Source organism: Amblyraja radiata, chromosome 11, assembly GCF_010909765.2.
Source record: "Amblyraja radiata isolate CabotCenter1 chromosome 11, sAmbRad1.1.pri, whole genome shotgun sequence".
In the NCBI taxonomy this organism is placed as follows: domain Eukaryota; kingdom Metazoa; phylum Chordata; class Chondrichthyes; order Rajiformes; family Rajidae; genus Amblyraja; species Amblyraja radiata.
In genome coordinates, this window is record NC_045966.1 from 51,560,890 (window position 1) to 51,583,873 (window position 22,984).

The following is a 22,984-nucleotide window of genomic DNA, read 5'->3' on the forward strand; positions in this document are numbered from 1 at the left end:
TCCCAAACAAGGGACAAAAGGTCAAAATAAGGGACAAATTCCCGACGGTAACTCGGAAGTGGCTGGGTGAATGATGAGTTGGCCCGGGTGCTGGACTGCACGCAAAGCCCAGCCGATGGGACAGCTGAGGAGTTTTGGCCTGGGTCACGCGCAAAGACCGGCACCCCATCCAACTCATGAACTGATGATCGGCCATGAGAAGGAGGGGTGGTGGTGTCGGCGGTAAGCGAAGGTCAGACAGCTGTCCGGGCTGCCGACCGACGGGGCCACGGGCGAGGCGCTGCTGCTGCACTCCATGGGCTGCACTACGTCGGGACAGCTGAGGCGGGGCCAGACGCGGCACTCCGACCCGATAGTCCCCTCGACCCGAGTAGTAGCAGCAGTCAAATACGGGACAAGGGCGGTCCCGTATGGGACAAACCAATTTAGCCCAATATACGGGATGTCCCAGCTAATACAGGAAAGTTGACAACCCTAGACTCGACCCGCAATGTCACCCATTCCTTCTCTCCAGAGACGCTGCCTGTCCCGCTGAGGCACTCCAGCTTCAACCAGAATTGAATGGCGGAGTAGACGCGATGGGCTGAATGATCTAATTCTACTCTTAAAACTTGTGAATGTGAACTTGTGAGCATGTAGTAAGAAGCCAATGAGAGCTTAGGACATGGCTGCGTGATGTCCAATCATTATCCAGGGTCCAGCCATCCAATCACATTGAGGAGCATGAAGTAAGAAGCCAATGAGAGCCGAAGAGGCGGCTGCATGTTGTCCAATCATTTTGCAGGGTCAAGCCGTCCAATGTGTGAAGGGCTACGTGGCAGCGCGGCTGCTTTGTGTCGGTCGCCATGGCTCCGTCGTGCGGACGTGCGTGCGTGGTGACGTATTCGCGGTGACGCCGGCTCTGCCTTGCGAGCGCCGGCGGCTACACGCATGCGCGCACCCCTCTCTCCTGCTACCGGTGGCCAAAGATCTTATAGCGGAGCATAAGATCTTTGCCGGTGGCGGTGGGTTGCGCGCAGGCGCAGTGTGGGGGCTCGCAGCTAAGATGGCGGCGGTGGGATGGTTGCGTTGTCTGGTGCTGCTTCACTTTGCCGCCTCTCTGTGCTCCGCTCTTTATTTCCACATCGGGGAGACGGAGAAAAAATGCTTCATCGAGGAGATACCCGATGAGACCATGGTCATAGGTAAAGGGAATGGGATGTGGTTGCTGGAGCTTCCGGGAATGATTCGGATTGACACGTACACTCTCCCACCCAGGTCCTTCAAGTGGCGAGGCTCGGGGCCTGGTGGCTGAAGCCAGACTCGTCCTGGCCGGCCTGCCTGCCTGGCAACTGACCTAGCGAAACCTCTGCGGCTTAATAAGTGTTTGCATCAAAAACATCTCCGCATTTAATTTTCTTAAACGACTTTCCATCAACGTTTAAAAAAAAAAGTGCAGGTATCGGTTATACTGGGATGTTTAAAAACTAGTTTTGTCCATTGTCATCATTCACTTGGTGCCATCCTTCACAATGGTGATAACAAGGAGCAAAACACTATAATTTTATTGTTGCTGTATAAGTTCGTTTGGAGTGACAGTTATAAATATAGTTTAAGGTTAATAAACTGATCCTTACTCTTGAGGAAAGGGGCATTGTCACTGACATTTTGTGCATGTAAACTTTGGTGTGATCAAGGTTATCATTGCTTTAAAATGATGGGCTGCTTATTTAAGTCAGAATAGACAAAGCATTTCATTTCACAGTTAGGAATCTTTCAAATTCTTCAAAAGGGCAATAGCAGTTTTTAAGATAATTAGTTATTGAGGTACTTGATAACTTGGGGAAGTGGTATTGAGATTGTAATCAGATTGGCCATGTTCTTAATGTTTCAACTGGCCTTGAAGCCTTATCTAAACATTTATTTTTACAATGATTGGTTTCAAGATGTGGAATCTGAAGCTGATGAATATTTACATAATGTCCCCCAACTCATCTTTGAAGCTTTTGTTTTTGCAAAGATGATGAGAAAGTGAAGGCAAACCCAAATGTTACATCAAGGTAGTGATAAGGCTGTATGTATCATTACATCTTCTCCTCCCCCCCCCCCCCCCCTTCATAAGAGGTAACGTTGAGAGGAATGTTCTTTGTGATTTGAGTTAAAAGGCTAAGTTGATGGACAATTACACCTGTCTGCAGTTTCTACCTAGAAATGTTATTTGACATTTATTATAAATTTGAGCTCATTTCATCACCCTCTTTGAAAGTCTGCCTAGGATATACTGGGCACAAGTATGCACATACACACAGCCACAGTCATAATTGCTAAATAGCCAATCTGTCAATATAATGCTAGGGAACATGCTCAATTTGAGGATGTCTTCCACCACAGAACAAAGATATCATTTTAAAATTATGAAATTCTAACCTTCCAATGATGAAGATAAAATCATAAATAGGTGTAATGTGAAGCAGCACCAGGCAGGTTTCTGATTCAGTTATCAGTCTGTGCTTTGCTGATCTCACAAGCTCTAAAGTCTGATTGCAACATTCTGATCAACATTCAGTAATCCCTTTGGAAAGGCGTGGATGTCAGCTGAAGATGGGAATTTTTGTCGTGTCCCATATCACTCATGACCACCACCCTACCGCCTCCCTCCATTGTAAAGATTTCCACTGAAAAAATATATGTGCAAAGGATGGTGCTGAAGTACTGTAGAGCCTCATTCCAAGAAACAAAAGAAATGTCTGGTGGTGGAATTTTACTGAAGACGGCAAAACTTGTACGCCATCTGTTAAATACAGAGGGTGGGTTGAGGGGAGATTAGGATCGGAAAATTTATTAATGCATTGTCAGGGACGTATGTGGTGTGGCGCATAGGCAGATATGTAGTTTCAGGTTCAGTACATATATAGATTGCAGTTATCAACATACCTGAAAAAATGGGTTGAGGGTCTGGCCCTGAGTAGGACTGTAATGAAAGCTGCTGCTCTCAAAAAGACGAATGTAACTTGGGCCCTTATGAGTTTTCATGGGTACATCATTAATCTGAAAAAAGTGAGTGGAGTTGATGTTCAGTGTGAGAATGAGTTCAGCAAGGAGAATGAATGAGATGGGAGAGAAACTGGTTGTGTTTCTATCTGGGGAAGGTGAAGGGCCTTCAGTGGGATGGAGGTGTAGAGAGATGGGGCTGGAAAAATTGGAAACAGTCATTGGAGGAAATCTGGGATGTCATCTTTATAAGTGGGAAGGGACTGGAGAGAGAATGGATAGGAAAGAACTGCAGATACTGGTAAATTGAAGGTAGACGCAAATTGGAACTGCAGATTCTGAAGAAGGGTCTCGACCTGAAACGTCACCCATTCCTTCTCTCCAGAGATGCTGCCTGTCCCGTTGAGTTACTCCAGGATTTTGTGTTTACCAGAGAGAGAATGAAGTCAGATTAGGAAGCAGCAATTAGGCAGGGCTATTGTGGGCTGAGACAAGGGTGCCAGTGTGGTCTCACTTGTGGATCTTGAGGATGGAAGATGTGGACTGCATTGATCCTGACAAAGTGAAAATATTACATGTTTCTTTCCACAGTTATTGTCTGGCCTGCTGTAGGCCACATTTTCTGTTTTATCTTAATAGAATGTCTATTAACAGTTAAAAACTGAAGATTTGCATTTTGGCTCTGTTTTCTATTAATTCTAACTTAATTATGCTCTAGTTTCCACCCCCACCCATGCTGTAAGGTTAGAATTTGATGCAGTCATTCTTAACCAGCTCCTTGCACTAAGTTGAGTAGTTTGTCAGAAGGTGGGTCAGTTTGCAATGTACAGTCTTGGACCATTCCTGATGCCTGTGGAATATTTGGTGATTAATGGTCAGTTTTTTATTGAATTTCTAGGTAATTACAAAACACTGATGTATGACAAACAGAGGGAACAGTATTTACCTTCGCCTCCAGGGCTAGGAATGTTTGTGGAAGTGAAAGATCCTGATGAAAAGGTACAGTATAGTCCAAATTGAAGCTAAATCCATCTGAGAATCTCTTTCCAACTTATTCAGCCTTCCAAGTGAATTTTAAATTAAAAAATTAGGTTAACACTAGATATTTCCATGTCTTTTCCTTTCAATTTAGTCTTAATCCAGTATGAAACATTTACTATTTTGCAGAGATTTCCATTTGTGTCATGTGCGGTAAACTGTTTATTTGGTAAGGGAAAGCGTAAAAAAATATCTGCAAATCATAGAATTTAAGAAACTTGCTTTGTGAAAGGAGTTCCATGTTGGCCAGAGCAGGATTCCTATTCAGTGAATCCCATTTTTCAACTTGATCTTTAACAGTGTTTGTACGTTTTTAAAAAGAGTGTTTCTGCCTCTGTCACCATTTCAGACAGTGGGTTTTAGACCTGTGACCACACGGTTTAAAAAAACCTCAACTTCCCACAAATTCTATCAATCAACATTACTAGTTTCCTGCACACCCTAATTCGGTAGAATGTCTCATTATTGTGTACTTCTCACTTAAATCTCCCATCAGATCACTTGAATGGAGAAAATAAAACAACCCCATTTCTCTACAAAACGAAGATTTTCAAGTCATGGCAAAATCGTTGCAAGTCTCATGTACAAAGGTGCACTTGGTGCTTGAGCTGCAGGTTGTCTCTTGTTGTACGATCTATTAACATGATCTTGCATTCTATGGCTGATTAAGAACAAACACCCCCTATGTTGCCTTAGCTGCTTCATTTGCATTCAAGATCTCCGTTCTCTAGGTTCTCTCCAAAATCCAAGGAATTTTTTTAGATTGCAAGTTATATATTTGTGTCTACCTATATATTTATCACTGCCGCTGGTTCCTCTGACATCCTCTGGTGTAGACAAAATGTCAGACTGTTGTCAGGGGAGTGGGTGGTAAATTTCAAGTAGCCCTTACTTTCCCTCTCTCTCCCCCCATCCCCTCCCCCTTGGATTTTTCCCCAATAATTTGCCCAATGACAGTTTCCCAGGCCTCTGGTCTAATAATTTTGGTAACATTATCTATGTAGAATGTTCAATTTTCCCAGTATCAGGCTAGGTGCAAATTTGTGCAAATTAATATTTTAGTGCATTATTTTAATTGATAGTTTATGGGTTTCTGAAGCTGCAGGGGTTGATCAGCCTAGCTTATTAATAAAATGATGTTGACATTATTTTGTATAGCAGGTTGCTTGCTTCTCCTAGTATTCAAATAATTTTGCAGTCTTTATTCAGCCAGTATTTTATCACCTGATCAAGGTTTAAAAATGGAAATAAAATCAAATACTAACAGTGTATATCTCTCATCATATATAGGTTATTCTCTCACGACAATATGCTGCTGAGGGAAGATTCACATTCACCTCTCATATTCCAGGAGAACATCAGATCTGCCTGCATTCTAATTCCACCAAACTCTCCCTCTTTGCATCAGGAGTGCTGGTAAGGAAAGAACATAATAAGAATGCCACATTCATACGATGAAGAGAACAATAAAATCAGTAATAATACATTTATTGCCATATAGCACAGGTCAGTGCTAATATTCATGCTGCCCATATCATCCTAACCCTGCCTCGTGGATCAATATGTATATCATTTTATTTTTTAACCTATTTATCCAGCATTATTTTCATGTATTTATAATTTGGTCATCAACTCTTCTGGTGGCATATTTCATATTCCTACAACTATTCAGGGAGAGTATTTCTCCAGAATTTTGTTGTGGTTATTTTTATTTTACGGATTTTTGATTTTGTGCTCTCCAGAGCATGGAAAAGGCAAATGTGTATATCTGGTTTTGTGAATCCTAATGGGTGTTCTCATAAACTATAGATAATGAAGTACTTAAATCTTTTGCTATTCTTTATCCTAAAGAATTCAGCCAGAATTTAAAAACCTCTGTGGCATAGTTTCTCATTTTGATTTTACATGGATAATACAATACAATACAATACAATACAATACAATTCAATTTATTGTCATTTGGACCCCGTGAGGTCCAAACGAAATGCCGTTTCTGCAGCCATACATTACCAACAAATAGACCCAAGACACAACATATTTTACATAAACATCCATCACATTGCTGTGATGGAAGGCCAAAAAAACTTCTCTCTCCACTGCACTCTCCCCCCCCATGTCAGAGTCAAAGTCAAAGCCCCCGGCGGGCGATGGCGAATTGTCCCGTGGCCATTAAACCACGCCGGGTAATGCAAGTTCGCGCACCGGGTCTTGGTGTTAGAGCCCCCGGTGCGCGCTCGCAGCCCGCCGCCATTCCAAGCCGCGCGGGGCGGTGCTGTAAGGCCCCGCTCCAGGAGCTCTTCAACCCCGCAACTCGGGCGGGAGAAGTCGCCGTTGCGGAAGCCCCGAAAAGCGGTCTCCCTCCAGGGACCCGCGGGCTCCCGGTGCCGCCCGCCAAACCCGCAGTTGCAGCCACCGAATCTCCGGGGGTCGGGTCGCAGCAGCGTCCACCACAGCTCCACCCGCTCTGGACTCGGCCAGCTCCGCGACGGTGAGGTGAGTGTCGGCACTGGAGTCCCCGGTTTTCCTGTTGGAGGCCGCTCCTCGTTGCAGCCCCAACGACAACGGAGACCCGACAAAGAAAAGGTCGGGTCTCCCGTGCAGGGAGAGATTTAAAAGTTTCCCCCTCCCCCCCCACACCACCCCCACCCCCCCACACACATGCCCCAACAAAAATAACAAAAACTACATTAAAACATAGACATAAAATAATAAAAACGCAGACGGACTGCAGAGGCCGCTGCTGGCAAGAGCCGCGCCGCCTAGGCTTGGTTAAAGAGTCTTTGTTGCAAGTTGAAACTGTTTATGGTCCTATTCTTAAGTTATTTAATATCTTTTCACATCTATTAGTGTTATTTGGCAAATATAACTGCATATTACTTGAGCATGCTCTCAGCAAGTCCCATGTGTTTAACATTTGAAAGGCAGACTGTTGCTGCTTCTCCCCACCAACATTAAACAGTTAATATGAGATATAATACTAGGGTGTCTACCTTTCAAATAAAGTAACCATTATGTTGCTTGAACTTAGTTTGGGAGAATTTTAATTTGTGCTATGTCATTAGATACAGAGAGACAAAATTGCTTCAGATCTGTTTTCTACAAAATTATAAAAACACAAATTTTGACTTTGATTGCCAGAAAGCAAACACTTTAAAGTGATGTTGGCTCAGCTCTACACTTAATGTGAGGCAAAGATGGATGATTAAATATATTTAAAGTTCCATCTGAGTTATTTCCCAGAATGGGCTTTGCATATTTTTTATGGGAACTGACTTGTGGATGAAATGAAGATATGTGGAGAGGCAAGTAGCATAGAGGAAGCAGGGAGTCTGCAGAAACTTGCACAGGTTGGGAGCGTGGGCAAAGAAGTGGCAGTTAGAATACAGCGTAGGAAAGTGCGCTCATGCACTTTTGAAGTAGGAATAAAGGTGTAGCCCGTTTTCTAAATGGAGAGAGAATTCAGAAATTGGAGGTGCAAAGGGACTTGGGAGTGCTGTTGTAGTATCCCCAAATGGTTAATTTGCAGGTTGAATCAGTAGTAAGGAAGGCAAATGCAATGTTAGCATTCATTTGGAGAGCACTAGAATATAAAAGCAGTGATGCAATGCTGAGGTTTAACACGGTGCTGGTCAGACCCCATATGAAATATTGTGAGCTGTTTTGAACAGCCCCGTATCTGAGGAGAGATGTGCTGCCGTTGGAGAGGTTCCAGAGGTGGTTTACAAGAATGATCTTGGGGATGATTAGGTTAACGTATGATGACCATTTGACAGCTCTAGGCTTGTACTACCTAGAGTTTAAAGGATGAGGGAATCTCATTGAAACTTACTGAACAGTGAAAGGCCAGGATTGAATGGACGTGGAGGATGTTTCCACCAGTGAGAGAGTCTAGGACCAGAGGGCACAGCCTCAGAATAATAGAATGTACCTTTTAGAATGGAGATGAGAAATTTCTTTAGCCAGAGAGTGGTGAATCTGTAATTCATTGCTGCACTGCTGTGCAGCCGTCTTTGGGTATTTTTAAAGTGGTGATTGACAGGTTCTTGATTAGTGAGGGTGTCAAAGGTTACAGGAAGAAGGCAGGAGAATGGAGTTAAGATGGAAAGATATATCAGCCACGATTGAATGGTGGAGTCGACGTGATAGTACTAATTCTGCTCCTTTGACTTATGCACTTATGAAAGTTTTGTATGGCACGTTTTCAATTCCAAATTGGTACGCTGCATGGTAGGCTGCTCTGGAAGGTTAGATCCAAGACATGGGATCCAAGGAAAGATAGCTGAATAGATAGAAAATTGGCTTTATGGAAGGAAGCAGAGTGTGATGGTGGAAGGAAGCTTCTAGGACTGGAAGCCTGTGACTAGTGGTGTGCTTCTGGGTTTGGTGCTGCGCCCGTTATTGTTTGTCATCTATATCAATGATTTGGATGAGAACACACACGGCAAGATTAGCAAGTTTGCAGATGATACAAAAGTGGGTGGTTTTGCAGATATTGAAGATGGTTGTGAAAAATTACAGCAGGATCTTGATCGATTGGCCAGGTGGGCTGAGGAATGGTTGATGGAATTTAATACAGAGAAATGTGAGGTGTTGCATTTTGGGAATTCTAATACGGGTGGACCTACACAGTGAATGATTGGGCTCTGGGGAGTGTTGTAGAGCAGAGGGATCTAGGTGTGCAGGTGCATGGTTCCTTGAAGGTGGAGTTGCAGGTAGATAAGGTGGTCAAAAAGGTGTTTGGCTCATTGGCCTTCATAAATCAGTGTATTGAAGTATAAAAGTTGGGAGGTCATGTTGCAGTTGTATAAGATGTTGGTGAGGTTGCATTTAGAGTATTGTGGTTGACTCAAAATGCTGGAGTAACTCAGGACAGCATCTCTGGAGAGAAGGAATGTGTGACGTTTTGGGTCAAGACCCTTCAGACTGATGTCAGGGGAGTGGGTGGGACAGAGATAGAATGTAGTCGGAGACAGTTATGCCCCTGTCCCACTTAGGAAACCTGAACGGAAACCTCTGGAGACTTTGCGCCCCACCCAAGGTTTCTGTGCGGTTCCTGGAAGCACCCGGAGGTTTTTGTCAGTCTCCCTACCTGCTTCCACTACCTGTAACCTCCGGGAACCGCACGGAAACCTTGGGTGGGGCGCAAAGTCTCCAGAGGTTTCCGTTCAGGTTTCCTAAGTGGGGCAGGGGCAAAAGATTGATGGGAGAACTGGCTGAGCAGTCAGAGAGCATGTTGCTGACCTCTCATCAGAGAGAGGAGAAGAACTTTTTCAAAGTAGACATACCTTGAGGAGATTTTGCAGTGGAGCAGACAAAATGTGTGGGAAAGAACTGCACATGCTGATTGAAACCGAAGGTAGACAGAAAATGCTGGAGTAACACAGCGGGACAGACAGCATCTCTGGAGAGAAGGAATGGGTGACGTTTTGGATCAAGACCCTTTAAACTGATGTCAGGGAAGTGGGTGGGACAGAGCTAGAATGTGTAGGAGGCAGTAAGACTGGTGGGAGAACTTTAGAGTATTGTGTTCAGTTCTGGGCACCATGTTATAGGAAAGCTGGAAAGGATACAGAGAAGATTTACAAGGATGTTGCCATGGCTAGAGAGTCTGAGCTATAGGGAGAGGTTGAGTATGCTGGGACTCTATTTCTTGGAGTGCAGGAGGATGAGGGGTGATCTTATTGAGGTGTATGAAATCATGAGAGAAATAGATTGGGTAGATGCACAGAGTAGGTGAATTGAGGACATGGGTTTAAGGTGAAGGGGAAAAGATTTAATTGGAATCTGAGGGGGTGACTTTTTTCACTTTTGGCTGTATAGAACAAGTTGCCAGAGGAGGTAGTTGAGGCAGGGACTGACCCAACATTTAAGAAACCGTTGGATAGGTACATGGATAGGACAGGTTTGGAGGGATATGGACCAAACACGGGCAGGTGGGACTAGTGTAGCTGGGACATGTTGGCCGGTGTGGGCAAGTTGGGCCGAAGGGCCTGTTTCCACACTATGACTTTGACTTCAAAGTATTATTTGGCAGAAGTTTAAAGTGGTGTTCTATACTTTGTCTCTGTACTGTAGTGGTCTTTTATAGCATCATAGGTTTGTATGGTACAGCATTTGGGCTGTCTCTTTTTAAAAACAATCTTGCTCTTTTCCTCCATTTTTTAATCCCAGATGTCTTTTCAAAACACTTCTAAGAGCTCCTGTTTAAAGGTATCCACCTAATGACCGATTGCATTCCAGATTCTAATTATTTGGTGCATGGAACAAAAAATGTTCTCTTGTCACTTCTAATTCTTTTTGCTGAACTCTTAAACGTGTCTCATTTGTTATTGATCATGTAGTCATTGAAAGCTTTTATTTTTAATGTATTCTACCTAAATGTCATGGATCTAAACAGTTTCATCTCATGAGGTTTCCTATAGAGTACTGAAGGGCAAATTAATTATCCTTAAGGGCCTGTGCCACTTACGGGACTTTTCAGCAAGTGTGTGAAAAGCCTTGAGCTGGATCGAGCGTCAGCGATGAAACCACACACACAATACACACACACACACACACACACACACACACACACAAACACACACACACACACACACACACCCCCCCCCCCCCCCACCAAGCAACCAACGGCGGTCAACAGCCAAAGACGGCTGGCAGACTCTACGCTTAGTCCTTTAGAGAGACTCGACAGAAGGAGTGGTCACTTTTAAGACGCGAGACACGTTTCAAAAACGTTTAGCCTCCATTAAACATTACGTCTCGGTTTTCCTTGGTTCTGAAAACTCCAATGAGCCAATTAAAATGCCCGGTTAGCAAAGGAGATTGCCTACGGTTACTGCGATTGCCTTATAACTACGAGTTCAAAAGAACCAAGCATGCTGAACATTTTTCCTCAACCAAATTGAGGCCTCAAGTATGCAGGGACTTCTCTTGAGCATGAAGGAGAGTTACAGTGACCTCCTAGGACCACTTGTCGACCATGCTGCGAGTTTGTTGCGAGTGCGAACTCTTCTAAACTCGCATATTTAGGTCGCCATAGTGGTACACGCCCTTAAATCTCACCTCCCCTATTCCAATTCCCCTGTATCCACCATACCATTCAATTAAAAAGAGCAGTGATCTTAGTCATGGGTATCTGAATTTGTTTTATTAAATATTCTCCTGTATGATAATACCATGCCTTAAAGACTATGCCTTAAATAAATAAATAATTTGTTTATATGGGACAGTGCATATTAATGAACATTTGCATGTAAATATGCGAGATTGTAGCCAATCAGTAGCTAATTTCCGTCTCTAGTCCCAGGCAAAGGTAGGTGAAGTGTCTTGCCCAAGGACACAACGACAGTACACACTCCAAGCAGGATTCGAACCGGCCACCCATTGTGCCATCTAATAATCTGATGTTGGCCCTATCAGTCTCTGCTCTTTACTCAAAGAAAGCAGGATTCTATTAATCTGTTGATAGACCAATGAATTGTTGGAATTGTTCTACATTCCCTTACAGTGGAGGGATGTAAAAGACGAAAGATTATGGAGCTCTGATAATACAATTTAGCTACGATTCTAGTTATCATTTTTCTCTCCCATCTGTGCATTACATTCTAATAGCCATTTGCAGCATCTTATGGCTTCAGAATTAGCAAACGGAATCACAAAAATATCACCCTATTACACAATTATAAAATGCTTCTGCAATATGTATACATTTATATGTACACATTTCACTCTGAAGAAGATTCTCTGGAGTTTAATGATTCTTTTAGTACTAATCCATTCAGACAGAGTAGATCCCAGATGTGTAATGCTGACGAGCCACTCCGTAATTGCATAGATTATGCTTGAATAACAATTTGTTTTTCTGTTACAGCGGGTACACTTGGACATCCAGGTTGGTGAACATGCAAATGATTATGTGGAGATTGCAGCCAAGGACAAGCTCTCTGAGCTTCAGCTTCGAGTGAGGCAACTGATTGAACAAGTGGAGCAAATACAGAAAGAGCAGAACTACCAGCGAGTAAGTTGGCAGGCATTGGGGGTGGAGGCAGGCAGCTGCAATATGCAAGCATTATAAAGATAGCTGTGGATTTGGGAAAGCGAGGGTGAGGAAGGTGTAAATGGAGCTGATACAATTATTGAGGAGTTATGTGAGGGGACCAGGAAAATTTGTGTGACGGGAAAAAATGGGAAAGAATCCTATCATAGGTGTTAACAAGACATTGATTCATAATTACCACGAGTAAGAAGAATGAGGGGGCATAATCAGTGAGGGGAAAATTCTTGGGATGGAAGTGATTAAGACATAAGCGCTGGCATAAAGACAGCAATGAAAATAGAAAGTGAGGGCAGGAGTGGTGTGAGCTCGAAGTGAGAAAATAAAGTTGGAAGTGATCAGTGTGCAGAAAGAGAAACTGAATGTGGATATGTAGCAACAATAAAATTTGAAAAGATAGGCACAAAATGCTGGAGTAACCAAATGGCACAGGCATCAATCATCTCTGAAGAAATTGGATAGGTGACGTTTCAGATTGGGGTCTTTCTTCAGACCGAAACATCACGTATCCATTTTCTCCAGTGATGATGCCTGACCCGCAGTTACTCCAGCATTTTGTGTCTATCTTGGTATAAACCAGCATCTACAATTCCTTTTTATTAAAATTTGAAAAGTCCTTTTACTCTGCTTCAGGGAATTGAGTAACGGTCACTCGGCTTGTATTTGATCCACACCACTTTCTTGTTAAGTAACAGCAACAAAGCTGTTTGTAAAGTCAGAGAATTCTTCATTGTTGAATTTCCTTAGGCAATAATGTAGCAAATTTGACTTTAATGCTGTGTCCTCTATTGATTCATTGGAGGTTCTTGCGGCCTATGGCATGTCGCATCAGGCGTGTGCAATATCTGCAGCTAACTCTTAGTGGGAAATATTTTGGAGGATGTAATGCCCTTCTACCTGTGGAGGAATATTTCTGCTGAATAAATAGAAGCTGTAGTGATTTAAGGGAGGGGCTGATGGATGAATGTTCCCAATGGGGAATGAGACCAGTATAAGCTGGTGGTGCACAGCTATTTTATTTTTGCATGGAGTGGGGTGGGGCGGGTCACTGAAAACCTGCAACTTCATGTGTTCTGAAGGAAGAATTAAAGTATGTTGTCCTCTAGTATGTAGCCTGGAGGGGACCTTACTAATGCAGCTATGGGTAGCGATCTCAGGGGTGCCATGGTGCAGCAACAGTCTCAAATGTTCTTGAGGCAACTGCTGAGAATCTGACCTCCACAGGCAAAGGATAGGGCATATGTGAGTGAGGCTGTATTTGAGGTTGTAACAGCTCTGGGTTCTCAGGATGGAGGGGAACAATTTGAAATACAAATAGTATGGATTCAGGAAATCGATGTTCTGCCAGTCAGAAATAATATTTTTTTGGATCAATAGTTTGAAAAAAAAACAGGACTTAAATTGTACTTGGGCTGCTTTCAGTGCCATTTGAGGGAGGCCTTTGTGAAAAATTAAATTACCAAGATTTAAATTTCCTAGTGGGCTCTAAGTCACCCCGAAATGTGTGCAAAACTGATTTACTCCATGGTAAAACAATTTACATTTGTACCAACAAAACTCTTACTGCCATGCTGAATGATGCGGGTAATTACCAAACAGTTGGACAGGATGGCTGGAAATGAACCAAAGAACTATTGATTAACTGTAGCTCTGCAAGTATAATGCATTGTCCATGCAACGGTTTAATGTAGGGACGGTGCACATGGTATGAGGATAATCAGAATGAATGAAGTGGCAATTGAATGCTGTGCCTTTGATGATGATAAACATTTTCAGAAATGGGATTAAGTTGCAGTTCTCCCTTTGCTGGGTGTACCTTGCACACCCCACTGAGTGTTAAAGTGAAAGCTAAGATTATTGCAGTCATATTGAACTGCATAGGCCAAGTCAGTGAACCATCTCTGGCTCCTCTGCCATCACAGAAGGCAGTCTTTTGCCAATTTACTTTATGATAGCAAAAGATGGCCAAGGATGCTAGATGTGGCAAAGAATAAAGGACCAAACATTCCTGCTGTAATACTGAGCGCATGCCTTCCAGATCTAGCTATGTATTTAGCCAACAATTCATAAGTTTAGCTAGCAATCTGAAAGATATCCTGTGAATAAAGAAAAGGGGTCCACATCCAACCTACTTAACTACCAGTTGGTCTATTTTTAATTCATTAGCAGAGTGCTGGAAAGTGTCATCGATCTCCCTTGGTTACCCTCCAGTACCAATGTTTTAACAACATAGTGAAACATGTATAAATTTGTATGTGTATTTGTAGGTTGATTCTTAATATTCTTTGATATCCATGGAAGTTATTGAATGACCTGTTTAGTGGTGACTATTATTAGAAAAGCTGAAGATGTGCTTTGAGATCTCCTATGATAGGCAATGCGAATGGCTACAAAATGGCTGCATTTGATAATATGATGAGGGCTACAAGATATGGCCTGCAGCTCACTGGATTCTATTTCCTAAAATTAGTTTTCTTGTTTCAGTATCGTGAGGAACGATTCCGGGGGACCAGTGAAAGCACCAATCAACGGGTATTATGGTGGTCAATCGTGCAAACACTGATACTTATTCTAACTGGCATCTGGCAGATGAGACACTTGAAAAGCTTCTTTGAGGCCAAGAAACTGGTGTAGGGCCTGAATGCAATGATCTGTTCTTGATTTGATTTAATACAGTACAAGGCTGATTGGGCAAAAGCACATTTTGTGTCACAAGTCATGGCTCATTGGATTTTGCCAAATACCACCCTCTTGTCCCCTCTAACCTCTGACATGCAGTGCCTCCAAATGGAACTTGGCAAGGAGCAACTGTTTTTTTGCCATTTTGGGTTTTTGAAATAAGTCTTTGCTGTTTAAAAGGCAGCTGTGTCCAAGCCAGCAACAAATGGTTGGAGTTAACTCTGTTATGCTGCCTCTGGACTTCTAGTATCTTGTCAAGCCACTGTAAATGTTTCATTTTTTCAAAGCTTTGTTAATTGTTGACTAATTTTAATGTTTTTGAAATTTTTAAGCATTTGCAATGTCATGTGAACATCCCCTTGAGACTTGCATAATGCATCTTTTCTGGAATGTTTCACTTTAGCTATGATATATTGTGCAACACACGAGCCTCGCTATAACCAAATGTGATCATGGAGATGGGGGTAGACGTGAGATCTTATCGACTGTCTGGGCAACTAAAAAAGATTTGGATTATTTATAACTTTCTGAGTGGAATTGAATTTGTCTAACTTGAGGGGACATAGCTGATGAATTAAGGCTCTGGTTAGCTACTGTGCACAAATATATTTTATTGTACTGTCTACTCTGTAATTGGAAACCTTGCTTTCGTCATGTGAAAATTGAGGAATAATGTAGGAACCACCATGTCGTTACTATGACGGATGTTCTATTCAAACCCGTGTCTGAAAGGAGCGAAGTTACATTTATTGCACTGCAATAATATCAGCAGCTGTAAATATCTGTAACAAGGTTTTGGTGGTGATCAAGAATCCAATGGCACCCAGGCAGGAATAGAAGCTATAGGTATTCCTCTGGCAAGTTAACTTTTCTGGCGTCCCAATTAACAGAACATGCAAAATGTGCTGTTGACACAAAGTTTGGATTTAGATTTAATAGATTAATGGAGAGTGGGTAGACATTTCATTGGATTTCTGGGTTTAATTGATGGATTTCTCCCTTTTTTCAGTGAAATTAATGTAGTGTTGCAACTTTTGCTGTTGCAAATGAAGGGTGGAGTGTTTTCACTGGATGGTAAGCAGACAAATCTCCCCTTCCCCTGGGTTGCATTCATTAGGGTTTCCAGTTTGAGAATCTGTTGGGCAGCATATTAGGTAGTGAATCACTTGGGTCCGATTAATCCAGTGGGAGTAAGGTTTTCCCTGTGGTGTAGGAAATGTTAAGCTATCTGAACTGCTTTGCACCCCTCATTACAACTGGCATAAATGCATTTGCTTATTGTTTGTAATAATCCAGCTTGATCATTTACATGGATAGCCAAGTGTTGTGATTAACACTTGTTGGTGACTTGGTGGTCTGTTGGTGGATTATTCAAGAGAAAGCACCAGAAATGTGGTGCTCCAAATTTAAACTGTTCCAAAAACCGAGGTAATGGTTGCAGTTGAGGAGTAGTCTTCCTTGGATTGTTGGCCTGAAATCCCGCTGTTTCCAAAACCTATGCCATGATTGATCTATTATAAATCATGCTTGTTTCATAATTTTTGAATCCTAGTTTGAATCAATCCTACAATCTTCAACCCCAACCCTCAATTATAGGTTGATACATTGAATGTTCATAAATGAATGTTGTTTCTCCTTTTAAATAATTAATTTTTCACTAATTTCTCCCAAAGCTACTTTCCTGGCTTGGGAATCTTGGAAGCATACCTCTATACATTTATTACTAAATCCATGTGTATTAATCCAATTGACTGTGACAGTCTTGACCCTGACCGTGGTCTTCAACTTCAACCCTCATGGGGAATGAATGACCAAGGCTGTGATGACTTCAGTGCTTCAATGTTACAAGCATTCTAGGGACGTACACCAAACTGAGCTTATTTCAGGAGAGCTTGTAGAAAATGGGGAAATAATTGAAGAAAAAGGTTCATCCTAGAGATGTGGCTATCTGAAACAGTAAGGGAGACATTAATAGGTTTATCCAAATGTTGGACTAAAAAGTGTGATTAAGGGTTCAAGAATTTTACACTGGTTTTGCTGGGAAAATGCTATTGCATTGCGACTGACATGTTCTTTCATCAATTATACCAGTGAAGGATTCTTGTTACAGGGACACTATTTCAGTGTTTTGGAAGGGTGAAGGGTAGATGGTTGAAGCCATTATTTGTGTCTTCTATATTTAGTTGGTTATAAGTAGCAACATTTGATTAAGAACAGATCTGAGTGCAGAACTTTCAAGTAGAGTTGAACAAAGCTTAATTTATTAAATCAAAGAAAAGGTTTTATGATGAACCTTGGCAAGTTTGGCTTGAATGCAAGATCTTTTTGTTGCACAGAGCCAGTTTCTTACAAGGCGTTGAAATACTGCCCTGAATGTAATGATCTGCTCATTCCTTTTGTTTTCCATTTTATGTCTCTACACCTCGATCTTAATTTGGAACTAAACATTTTGTTTAGAGGTTTACCTTGCTTAAAGAGATTCCCTGTGTTGAGGTGAATGGTTTGTAGTTATGTTGACTGTGGATCATTTTTCAATGTTCTCATTTTTGAAATAAACTATTTCTATCTTTGTTTTTAAATTTCTCATTATTCCTCTCACACTTGTTACTCAGCACATTTACCATTTTGAACTATTGCTGGATTGTTGTTAATTGTGACAGTGTGCCAGTAGAACTGTTGAATTGAGTTCTGGTATGCACAGAATAGTGTAAAGCAGACTGAACAGTATAATGTTGCTGCAGGGCCACACAAAGCATTTCATATTGATGCAACACCAGTGGTAGGGAGCTAAGGTGTGTTTTTTTTTAAAGATAAGCTTTGAAAACTAGTAGAGACAGAATGCTGGCGTAACTCAGCAGGTCAGGCAGCAACCCGTTTCGAGTTGGGACTATTCTTCAGGCCCTTCGTCAGTCATCCCTGCTTAGAACTTGCACATCTTACGGGTAGTCTTACTGCAACGCTGGGAAGTGGAAGAAGCTTTTCTTAAATGTGGGGTACAAAGAAAGTTTATTTAGATAATGGGGTAGTATTAGCAAAAGGGATTTATCCCGTTATCAGGCTGCACCTCAGTTCAGTATTTTAGTACATGGGAATAATGAAAGGCCAAATGCTTTAAACACCTAATGACATTCTGTAGAAGTGTTCAAGAAGGAACTGCAGATGCTGGAAAATCGAAGGTACACAAAAATGCTGGAGAAACTCAGCGGGTGCAGCAGCATCTATGGAGCGAAGGAAATAGGTAACGTTTCGGGCCAAAACCCTTCTTCAGTCTGAAGAAGGGTTTCGGCCTGAAACGTTACCTATTTCCTTCGCTCAATAGATGCTGCTGCACCCGCTGAGTTTCTCCAGCATTTTTGTGTACCTTTGTGTAGAAGTGGTTCTGTTTGACACTGATCAGATACAAATTAACTCATTTTTGAGAGTGTTCTGGTGCCACTAAGTTGCAACATTGGCCTGGGTGAGGATAATGAACATTGGTCCCTGCCAGATCAAATTCACGGAGGAAGCAAAATATTCTGGAATTGCCTTGACATGCTGAAGTAAATAGTCTGCTCTTTAGCTTTGCCAATGAAGATCAGCTCCTTGGTTGAAGTATGGGGAGACCTTTAGCACTTGTATCCATGAAACTAGTGATGAATGATATCTATGAATTATTCAGAAGTTCTTAATGTATTGAAATTCTTAATGTACTGAAATTAAAATCCACCTACATTTAGATAAACAGGATGCAGATAAGGAATACTATAGAATGTGAGGAGAATATTTAATTTGTACATCTAGATTTGACATGCAGCTACAGCTTACTGCTCTCTGCTTTTACATGACCAGAATTTAAATCCTGTGGGACGCTGCAGCTAATTCTTTTCCAAAATGCAATAAGATGGCTTTTGTAAGAATCACTTTTAAATGGAATTTATTTTTCACTTACACATGTTTAATAAAAGAGTTTACACATCCATGACCCATTGTGCTCTTTGCTTTTGAGAAATTCAGCCTGAGCATTGACCAGGGCTTGGCTGGAATCCTTGAGTTCACCAAGCTGGATGCCATTAGGAAACAATTGTGAACTTGTGGGTCATTTTTCTTTTAACCGAAATGCCAGCAAGGTATTTTTGCTTATTGCTGTTTAGGAATCTATTTAAAGCCTAATTCAGAAACAAAGTATTAAAAAATAAAAATGTGAATCTTGAACCATTGATGAATACTTGATCTTAAATTAGCCTTCGAATATCACTGCAGGGCTTGGAATGCTCAATCGTTCTGAGATTGAAAATGGAAGTGTTCATTGTTTCTGTGTAGACCGGCCATGATGGATCTTAAAGATATCATTAAAGATGGCAGTGATGTGCTTTAAACTGTTAGCATTGTGCGCGTGGATTGCTGGTCGTGCAGACTTGGTGGACCGAAGGGTCTGTTTCTGCTCTGTATCTCTAAACTAAACTAAATTTGACTCTTTATTCAAATATACCCCCATTTGTGGGGTGGTTTGAATAAGGTGTGCTATTCATGGCTCAACAGTAGGTGATTAAGGAAGTGGTGATGCCCAAGTACATTCTGCTGAAGATTTAATTTAATTAGAATTTGATGTCAACAAATTTATAGATGGATACAATTTGTAAATAAGACTACAGGGACCAATGCAGATCAGTATGATTTGCAGGTTTGCAAATGAGATTTTTGATTACTTTCTGCTGTGCAAGTCCTTCAGAAGTACAGCTTCAGAATATTAACTTGATTTTGATGTATGCAAGTTTGAGAAGTTGAAGGAAAACACAGATCAATTGATGAACTGAACCAGGACTAATGATTGGGTATGGCAATCTTATGTTAGTACCAAAATGCCGACACCAGTCATCCAGCATATCTGCATAGCAGTGTGATCCATGACTACAATGATGATGTTATTGCAATATAAACAATTAAACTTTAGCAATGTTCAATTATAATCAAAGGAGTACTGTACAAATAATAACATGGAAAGTCACAGCAAACAAACCATTTTGGATGATCACCTAATCCAGTGTTTTGTATGTTGCATGATCAGCAGCCCTTTCAGGTGAAAGGATGCAACTTCCCACATTATATATTGCATTTGGTGCTCTTGATGTGGCCTCCTTTACATCAGCAAAAGGTCAGTGTGGAAATAGGAAGGGAGTTAAAGTGATCAGCAACCAGGAGATCCAGTAGACCTTCCAGACTGAATATAAGTTAAGCTGAACACTTACGCTCAGTCCGCCAAGGCCCACTGGGTTTCCCGGTTGCTTACCATTTTAACTCTCCATCCCATTTCCATGCTGATCTTTCTGTTCTGTGCCTCCTCTGTTGCCAAACTTAAGGCACAGCACCTCATATTTTACTTGGGTTGCTTACACCCTAGCAGTATGAACGATGTGTTCTCTACTTTTAGGTAACTTCTACATACATCTCCTACTAAAAGTCAGTTAACCATTTCCACAGTTCACATGACGTATCCCTCTTGGGATCACACCATCTCTAGCCAACAATTGGCTTATCAGGGAACCACCCTGCCTAAAGTCATCTGTTGCCGGCCCAGATTTGTCCTGGTCCTTTCTTGCATCCAGTGTGGTCGTCTTCCCCCCCCCCCCCCCCCCCCCCCCCCCCCCCCCCAAATCAGCCTGAAGAGAAGGGTCCTGGCCCAGAACGTCACCCATGCATATTCTCCAGAGATGCTGCATAACCTGCTCAGTTATTCTAGCAATTTACATCTATCTTCAGTATAAATCAGCATCTGCAGTTTCTTTCAATTACAACCTACAAACCCACATGTCTGGGATGTGGAAGGAAACACAAGTAGTCACATGGAGAACATGCAAACTCCACACAGACAGCACTTGAGGATAGGATCGAACCCGGGTCTCTGGCACTGTTAGGCAACAACTCTACAAGCTGCGTCACTGCCACTACTTCACCGAGAAATTATTCCTAGTTCCATCTGCTGTGGGTCAAACTGATTTTTGTTATAAATTAGCATCTAAAAGTGGATGCTTGTCCAATTTCTGGCCAAAAAATCATTTTCTATTTAAGTTAAAATCCTGCTTGTATTAATGGTCGCAATGCGGTGGCTCCGCGCCCGGAACGCCGCGGCAGCGGTGAGTGAGTGAGTTACTGGCATGATCCCCTTCTCAATGCTCGTGGCCTCACTGCAACTTTACCCCTGACCAGACTCCCCACACGCTGTGAAAGGAAATCTCCCCCAATTGGTCCCTTGAACAAGTATTGTCATTGAATAAGATCACAACTGATTTAACTCCTGTTTTTCCCACCATCTCTCCACCTGCCGTCACCCTCCACCCCACACCCATTCAGTAATTCAGAATGAAGGAGATTTGGAAGCCTTGGGCAAATTGCTTTCTTTATTTTTATTTTTTGAGCGTGAGAAATTCTATGTCCCACCAACCTACTTTCAAAATTTAGCAACTCAATATGGGGGTGCGTTTTCATTGCCGGGAAATACGGTACTTTATTAAGAGGTTTGACATTTGAAGACTTTATAAAAGTCGACTGACAGCTTACGGAGAGAACAATCTGCGCATGCGCGATTTAAGATTTTTTTAAAGCCGACTGACTGCCTACCCTGAGTAATTACTCACGGCATGTGCCTGCAGGGGAGGTATCCAGTGATGCTGCCTCACCGACTGTTACTCCAGCATTTTGTGTCTACCTTCGATTTAAACCAGCATCTGCTGTTCTTTCTTCCACATGAACTAAATCATAATTTGATTAACAAATTTATTCAAACTTTTCTGACAGCTGCTGTTAGTCCTACAAGCTGAGTCGAGCAATGTGTACGTATACTAGGAAAGGTGACTCTTGATACTGATAGTCACTGTTTTAGCTCACACTAAGCAGTCATTGCACAGGATACTGGGTGGTTAAGAATTGACTGTCTTTAATAAAAATGGAAAATTAGCACCAAAGTCAAAGTTACTTTTATTCGTCACCAGAAAGGCAAACAGCTGAAACTGGTTGCATGGCTTCCCAGTGCTGGAAACTTGGTATCTCATTCGACTCATACTCGCAGCATGGTCGACTCAAGGTTGTAGGAGGTCTTCGTAACTCTCCTTCATGCTTGAGAGTGGTCTCCGCGTACTCGAGGCCTCAGCTAGGTCATGGTGTTTTTTTCAATATGTTAAAAAATGCCCGCGAGTAAAAAAAGGTCGCCATGGAAAAAATGGATACTTTTTTATTCGTAGGTTTAGTCGTAGTAGGTCGGCATGTTAGTCGTAGGTAATCGAGGGTAGTTGAAGGTAGTCGTAGATAGTCTTCATCATAGCTGAAGGGAGGTCGAAGGGACGTCGAAGAAGGTCGTCTTCACTCTCCACTATTCGGTGTCCAATTTTCCCGAAGCTAGTCGTAGCTAGTCTACAACATAGTCGAAGGAGGTCTTCTACATAGTCGAAGGAGATCTTCAACATGTCATTTAAAAAAAATCTTCTAAACTCGCCAATAAGGTCGCCCAAGTGGGACAGGCCCTTTACTTCTTCTCTTTGCACCACCTGCTGTATTGCTGTGTGGTTAATTGAATAGTACACAAAGCAAGGTTTTTCACTCGTTCACAATTTTCACAATTGCAAGGGTTTCGGCCCGAAATGTTGCCTATTTCCTTCGCTCCATAGATGCTGCTGCACCCGCTGAGTTTCTCCAGCATTTTTGTGTACCTTCGATTTTCTAGCATCTGCAGTTCCTTCTTAAACACAAAGGTTTTTCACTATTTTGGTTCAAGTGACAATAATAAACCAGTACCATTAATACAAATCCAGGTGTGAATTAATTAAGTGAGGTTGGATGAATTGGCAATTGTGCTACAGTTTGTCTTGGCAACAGCAGGCTGGAAAGGGGGATGAAATTGAACTATGATTGATTTCTGGTACGGCTTGTAGAACAAAAGGGTTTTATTGGCCATCAAGTTAAGACAATTTGTTACTTGGTGGTGATGTCTGTCAGAGTTGATTTTGCCCAACAATAAGGTACAGCCGCTGCTGAAAATGGCAATAATTGACTGATTACCATAAATACTTTTTTTACTGCCAAAATCACTTTGCACATGTCACAGTCTTTCGCCTAGTGCTTCTGTTGAAATCACTGGCATACTATCCCACCAGAGATCTGGAGCAAATCTTCAATCTGCAGCCAACTGCGTGAATTTGTCCACTCGGCACGACTCCCCTTGTTCTCCAGGGAGGATCCATTCAATACATTTATATTTTCGAGTCATCAGCGATC

The 22,984-nt window shown here is 42.1% G+C and overlaps 1 protein-coding gene across 1 annotated transcript; it reads left to right on the top strand.

The window, feature by feature from the left end:
- The first annotated feature begins 960 nt into the window (after positions 1-960).
- Positions 961-17,313, top strand: LOC116978638 (transmembrane emp24 domain-containing protein 9-like). The gene is made up of 5 exons (XM_033029925.1): positions 961-1,184; positions 3,869-3,969; positions 5,299-5,424; positions 11,879-12,025; positions 14,546-17,313. The coding sequence occupies exons 1-5, from the start codon at positions 1,046-1,048 to the stop codon at positions 14,693-14,695; spliced, it is 663 nt and encodes a 220-aa protein (XP_032885816.1). The 5' UTR covers positions 961-1,045; the 3' UTR covers positions 14,696-17,313.
- Positions 17,314-22,984: the final 5,671 nt, after the last annotated feature.

What these genes read in the sequence shown, in the direction of transcription:
- LOC116978638 (XM_033029925.1), top strand. Translation starts at nt 1,046, where the DNA reads ATGGCGGCGGTGGGATGGTTGCGTTGTCTGGTGCTGCTTCACTTTGCC. An exon ending in CGATGAGACCATGGTCATAG is followed by an intron (nt 1,185 to 3,868) that starts GTAAAGGGAATG and finishes TTGAATTTCTAG; the next exon opens with GTAATTACAAAACACTGATG. An exon ending in AAGAGCAGAACTACCAGCGA is followed by an intron (nt 12,026 to 14,545) that starts GTAAGTTGGCAG and finishes TTCTTGTTTCAG; the next exon opens with TATCGTGAGGAACGATTCCG.